The 6583-nt window shown below is 46.0% G+C and overlaps 2 protein-coding genes across 2 annotated transcripts; both read right to left on the reverse strand.

Annotated features, from left to right (window-relative positions):
* Positions 1-1017: 1017 nt before the first annotated feature.
* Positions 1018-1810, reverse strand: F5147DRAFT_843168 (uncharacterized protein). The gene is made up of 3 exons (XM_041444432.1): positions 1561-1810; positions 1210-1506; positions 1018-1162 (listed from the first exon to the last, which is right to left on the reverse strand). Exons 1-3 carry the CDS (start codon positions 1774-1776, stop codon positions 1082-1084), a joined length of 594 nt encoding a protein of 197 aa, XP_041283960.1. The 5' UTR covers positions 1777-1810; the 3' UTR covers positions 1018-1081.
* Positions 1811-4402: 2592 nt separating this feature from the next.
* F5147DRAFT_661900 (uncharacterized protein) lies at positions 4403-6243 on the reverse strand (the record flags this gene model as incomplete). The annotated part of the gene is made up of 5 exons (XM_041434739.1): positions 4403-4740; positions 4787-5185; positions 5244-5504; positions 5673-5886; positions 6049-6243. 5 exons carry the CDS (start codon positions 6241-6243, stop codon positions 4403-4405), a joined length of 1407 nt encoding a protein of 468 aa, XP_041283961.1.
* Positions 6244-6583: the final 340 nt, after the last annotated feature.

The following is a 6583-nucleotide window of genomic DNA, read 5'->3' on the forward strand; positions in this document are numbered from 1 at the left end:
CGGAAGCCCAGGTCCCGAGTCCCGAATTTCGGAGTTCGGGGTTCGGCGACCCGGAGCTCGGCAACTGTGTTGGGTGTCAGGGTATTGGGAGCATTGGAGATCGCATGTGTCAGTATTTTGCGTTTCATAGTTCATGTGGGTGATTATGGAATCAGGCGTCAGGGACTCGGTATTTAGAACAGTGTCAAGTCCCAGGTCACGAGCTCTGAGTCCCGAGTCCTGGAAGCCCGGGTCCCGAGTCCCGAATTTCGGAGTTAGGGGTTCGGCGACCCGGAGCTTGGCAACTGTGTTGGGTGTCAGGGTATTGGGAGCATGGAGATCACATGTGTAAGTATTTTGCGTTTCATGGTTCATGTTTGGTGATTATGGAATCGGGCGTCAGGGACTCGGTATTCAGAACAGTGTCGAGTCCCAGGTCACGAGCTCCGAGTCCCGAGTCCTGAAACCCGGGTCCCGAGTCCCAAATTTGGAGTTCAGGGTTTGGCGACCCAGAGCTCGGCAACTGTGTTGGGTGTCAGGGTATTGGGAGCATTGGAGATCGCATGTGTCAGTATTTTGTGTTTCATGGTTCATGTTTGGTGATTATGGAATCGGGCATCAGGGACTCAGTATTCAGAAGTGTCGAGTCCCAAGTCATGAGCTCCGAGTCCCGAGTCCTGCACAGTGGGTTCGGGACTCGGGACTCGGAGCTCGTGACTTGGGACTCGACACTTCTGAATACTGAGTCCCTGATGCCCGATTCCATAATCACCAAACATGAACCATGAAACGCAAAATACTTACACATGCGATCTCCAATGCTCCCAATACCCTGACACCCAACACAGTTGCTGAGCTCCGGGTCGCTGAACCCTGAACTCCGAAATTCGGGACTCAGGACCTGGGCTTCCAGGACTCAGATGCGAGATTTTTGAATGCATAGAATATTTTACATCTTGTATACAATGAAGACTGAATGGGACTACACTCCTTTGCCTTTCCTCAATTTCTCTAACATGTCAGTGTACATCTTCACCTCTGCCATCTTGGCTTTGATGCCATGATCTTGCTCCTCCATCAATGCTTCCATGCGTTCTTTAATCTACCTCAGTCCCATAAGTGGTGGAGTCGAAGTGTTTTTCAACTTCTCTGGAAGAACCAAAGCATCATCCTCAACATTAAGCTAGAACAGATAAGTCATCAATCAAGGCAATTCAGCTAACATCTTACCGCCCAATACTGGTAGTGAGAGACGCAGGAAGCCATTATTTCATCCCACTGCCATGGTTGATCCGGGATTGTGGTGTTTCCCATCCACCATGGACATGTATATTTGAACACAATCCGGGACGGATGTCCTGCAATTACCTCATCATCAAATGCAAGGAGGTGGAATGAAAAGACATCGTCTGGAACCATGTTCCAGGTTAGCATGGGATACAACTTAAGGATATAAGCGACAGGGACTGGGAGAACCGACACGATATTCTGTGAAGCGGAGTACTGCAGGAGTGGTGTGACAAAAGTCTGCTCAAATTCTTAGCATTGACCAACAAAGTCATCAGGGCAGTGGTAACATACATTCATCTCCCATTGCAGCCCGGCTTTAAAATACTTGATCCGGTCAGAAGATGGACCATTGTTGGCAGCTTCCGTCCGATATTGAGAGATGCATGCACGGACCCGCAATCCAGCCATTGCCAATGTGCAGGAAATAGTTGCAAGGCTCAGCTTCAGGGGTCGGTAATGGCTTCCGGCATTCAGAGTGCCAGAAGTGGATGCAGGAGTTGCAGGCATGGCTAATACAGGACTATGGCGCTGGCAATGCAAGTGAAAGATGGTGAAGATGTGAAGATAAGAATCACTGATGGATGGATACGAAATTCAAACTCCGACATGGGCTGACCACTTCAGTCAACCACTTGAAAAGACCTCTTAGGTCTATTGGTTTGTGGCTAGCAAAGGACCTAGTGGGTGTGTTCTAGGATGGTATTCCCAATAATTTACCCTGTATCCCGGGATGGCCCAGACCACACTGAACAAAGTATCTGGGCTATCCCAAGTACCTATTTGTGATCTTTCCCGATCCCATCTGGGATCACTTTAGCGTTGCTCTGGGACAGCCCTGTGCATCTATTATGTGGGCTTTCCCATCATAAATAAGAGTGACAGGGGTCCATTTTGAAACATTTTTGGCCATTGAAATATGCAATTTGTACATTTATTGGAGCAAGAAGTAGTAGGTATATGTGTGTGTGCATGTCCAACAATTGATATAGATGTAAAATTAATTCAGAAAATTGAATAATAGGATGCCACAATAGCAAAAGAGATACATATCTTTTCTCAACACAATTACATTGAAGGGTTGTCATGATGACATTATACAAAAGTCTACATAGGAAATGAAATAGAGCTCCAAGAGACCACAGAAAGATAATGTACATTAGAAAAATGCCAAAAGTTCCAATTCAGGCACATATTTTATTTCTGTTCAGTAGTGACATCATTATCTGAGTGATGCTGTTTATCCTTGACTATGAACTTAGCCTTCTCACCAATCTACTATATAATTTTGACCTTGGGTTTGTCACACCATCACTAGCTCAATGAACTGAACCTATTTTTTCATAATGGTCACAGCGGTTTTGGGTTGACAAACCTAACTTTGTAGGATAATGTTTTTTTTTTCTGATATGTTTTTTTCAAGAAAATCTTCACCCAAACACTTAGTTTTTCCATTATTATCATTTTGGATCCATTCCCTGTGTATAGAGTATACACAGTCCTCCACTGATCTCATATATACAAACTTACTGCAAGTTTGTATCAATGTCTTCAAGCGACAAACATGTCACATAGTCATTACATAATGCAGTGTTAAAGTTCCCATAACCTAAGGTCAAAATTATACAGTATTCCACACTATTTGAGCTCTCCTTTGTGTCCCACACCATTAAGGCTCTCTTAGCTCGCTGTCCATCAGCATCTGGGCCTTCCCAGCTACCATGTTGTCACTATCTGGGCTTTCCCACCAGTGATCTCCTTACCATCTGGGCTCTTCCACCCAGCCTTCCAGCAGTATCTGGGCTTGCCCGCCTGCCCTGTCATCACCATCCGGGCTCTCCCGCCCAGCCTTCTAGCAGTATCTGGGCTTTCCCACATGCCCTGTCATCATCATCCGGGCTCTCCCGCCCAGCCTTCTAGCAGTATCTGGGCTTGCCCACCTGCCATGTCATCACCATCTGGGCTCTCCCACCCAGCCTTCCAGTAGTATCTGGGCTTTCCTACCTACTCTGTCATCACCATCCGGGCTCTCCCACCCAGCCTTCCAGCAGTATCTGGGCTTTCCCACCTGCCCTGTCATCACCATCCGGGCTCTCCCACCCAGCCTTCTAGCAATATCTGGGCTTTCCCACATGCCCTGTCATCATCATCCGGGCTCTCCTGCCCAGCCTTCTAGCAGTATCTGGGCTTGCCCACCCGCCATGTTATCACCATCTGGGCTCTCCCGCCCAGCCTTCCAGTAGTATTTGGGCTTTTCCATCCACAATGTCATCACCATCTGGGCTTTCCCACCTAGCCTTACTTATGAGTTAGAAGGGAAAGTGAGGATACTCTAGCCAAGCAAAAATAACAGTTGTGCGATGAAATGGGGAAGCTTTACTTGTGAGTTAGAAGGGAATGGGGGATACTCTAGCCAAGCAAAAATAACAGTTGTGCAGTGAAATGCATGTGCGATAAAATGGGGAAGCTTTACTTGTGAGTTAGAAGGGAAAGGGGGGATACTCCAGCCAAGCAAAATTAATATTTATGCAGTGAAATGTATATACAATAAAATGGGGAAGCTTTACTTGTGAGTTAGAAGAGAATGGGGGATACTCTAGCCAAGCAAAAATAACAGTTGTGCGGTGAAATGCATGTGCAATGAAATGAGGAAGCTTTACTTGTGAGTTAGAAGGGAAAGGGGGATACTCCAGCCAAGCAAAAATAACAGTTGTGCGGTGAAATGCATGTGCAATGAAATGGGGGAGCTTTACTTGTGAGTTAGAAGAGAACCCAGGGATACTCCAGCCAAGCAAATTTAATATTTTTGCTGTGAAATGCACATAAAATGGGGAGGCTGTACTAGAAGAGAAATGTACAAAGAATCATAATGACATTTTGGGTGATACCAAGGCAATCATATCAATACTCACTAACACTCAAAATTCTGTTGATATTTTCATGGAATGATGTACACATTTCTTACTTTGGAGTCCTTTCAATTCACATGATGCACACATTCTCAGCTATGTTATCAAGTATCAATGATGTCTTTATTAATCAAATCATTCTTAATATAGTTAGAGTCATTATTTTCCATAAATCAACTAGGTTACTACAAACTAAATCTGACATGTTTTGTTGGGCTGTTTATCAATCAGTCATCAACTACACAGCTATCCTCGATATCATCTACCTCTTCACCCATATACTGATCTGCTAATGCAATATCTTCTAAAACATCCATAAGCTCCTCATCACCACAGCCAATGTCAGATTCCCAATCATCTCGATCATCCCCTACATCATCTTCATCATCATGGTCATTAGAGTACACATGTGTCCCATTAGCAAGTTCAGCATGTGACGGCCCCCAGCGATCAGGCATAGGCCACGCGCACGGAATAGGACGAACCTTCGTCTGCCAGCCAAGTACAAGCCCAATGAACTGTTGAGCACGATTATCAATGTGATAGAGGATTACTTCATCATCACCTTCGAAAGTCAGCATGCAATGTTAGTGAGGTGCGAAAAAACTTACTTGCATGTGCACGAGCCCTTTGTAGAGCATCCCACTCAACAATGGCCCACTCCTGCAGGGCGCAGCGCTCAACCTTCACGTGAGACTCTTCTTTGTTGCACCGGTCAATCTCAAGCACCAGTTTGATCGCAGCACGAGTGACCTCGTCGGCTAACCAATCTGGGGGCTCCGGCATGACATCATCCAGTCCGATGTCCTGCCAAATGTCAGCATCAACATCAAGATTGAAAATACCAATAGGAGAGATAGGGTTGGGTGGTATGGCATTGGGAGGACTGCAGCGTTGTCTGATTAGAGCACCGAGATCAGCACATAGGCTGTTGTATAAATAAACGAGCTTTCGTATCGTCGGATTGCGCCACTGGATTGCGGCATCGACATGAGAATTAAGCTTGTGCTCTGTGACGAGAAAGTGCAATTAGTTGAAGTCCATGTGTGCAACTTAGAACATAAGTACTGTTCACTGCTTGCCTATATGAGCGTTCAAGCTTCTCAATTTCGAACTTGCGCTGTCGAAGTCGTTCGCGGATACACGTCTTAAGAGCTTGAGCATCCAAACGGACTTGTAGATATATGTTGCGACGTAGTTGGTCCAAACGGGTGTGCTGACTGATGCCAAGCCTTGTCTTCCAGCGGCTCAAAGCGTCTGCGAGTCTTGACTGGTGAGCACGTTCTTCAACGAGACGAAGATTGTAGTCAGCAAGATGGTCAACATTTCCTGTAAAAAGTTGCATTTCCATGTGTCACAATGATCCATCGAGCTCAACAAGAGATTTCTCAAGGAGGAGAATTTTCGAGATTTCCTCGTCATTATTTGTCTTCGATCTTCCTGTCGAGATCATGTGCATGAATGATATGATGGTAGATCACCAATAGTAGCACTTACGAGGCAGGGGTCTCGTCTGATGATCGACTTGTGATTTCCACTCCTGACGGACATAGGTCTCATCCACTGAAAGCTCACGCAGAGCTTGCATTGCATTAGTCTTCCTCTTGACGCAGTTATTCCACCTCCGGCTCAACCAGTTGCCACACGAAACAAGGTTCTTGTTATTCAGATGCCGGACTTGAGTGTCGAGGACAAAAAGTCGCTGATTAAACTGACAAAGCGGTCAGTAAGTAGGAAACATGTACATTGTAGTCAGAGGTGAATTGATAATACAATCACTCGTGTGTAACCATCCTCGAAATAAGGAATACTCACCCCAGAAACACGTAAGGGAGCAATAAGATGTTTGAGTGCGCTCCATAAACGCTCGCACCTTCTCCATCCGAAAGGCCAAAGCCTTCACACTTACAAGGGTGGTATATAATTTGACACGCCATTGGTGGCCATAAGCGTGAAAAACTGATATTGCAAATGTCAACCGGCGAAGAATGGTGTCATCAAGGAGTTGATACTTGACACAACTTCGATGAAGTTGACAGCCAATGTCATACAGGAGGCCGACGGTCATCTCGGGAGGGAGATTATCAAAAAGCTTCTTGATCAGGGCGAGAGCATAGTACTGCTTTCTCCAGCTGACGTCATGTTAGCGAGCCATAATACACGATCATGGCGACATAACATGGCCATCACCCCTGTATCTGCAAAAAATTGGGTGCTGGCCTTTTCGCGCTTCTCATCAGCGGCAAGAAAAGATTCACCGCAGCTATCCAGTACAGAGGTGGGGACTCGCATACCATTCTCATAGCATCCCCGTCCTCTTCTGTAGCTGTAGGTCGCTTTCTCTTGCGACCCTGATCAGTGGGCCTACCACGACAACTTCGCACATGAGCATCCATCGATGCCACCTC

Source organism: Suillus discolor (assembly GCF_016758755.1).
Source record: "Suillus discolor strain FC423 chromosome Unknown F5147scaffold_787, whole genome shotgun sequence".
Classification (NCBI taxonomy): domain Eukaryota; kingdom Fungi; phylum Basidiomycota; class Agaricomycetes; order Boletales; family Suillaceae; genus Suillus; species Suillus discolor.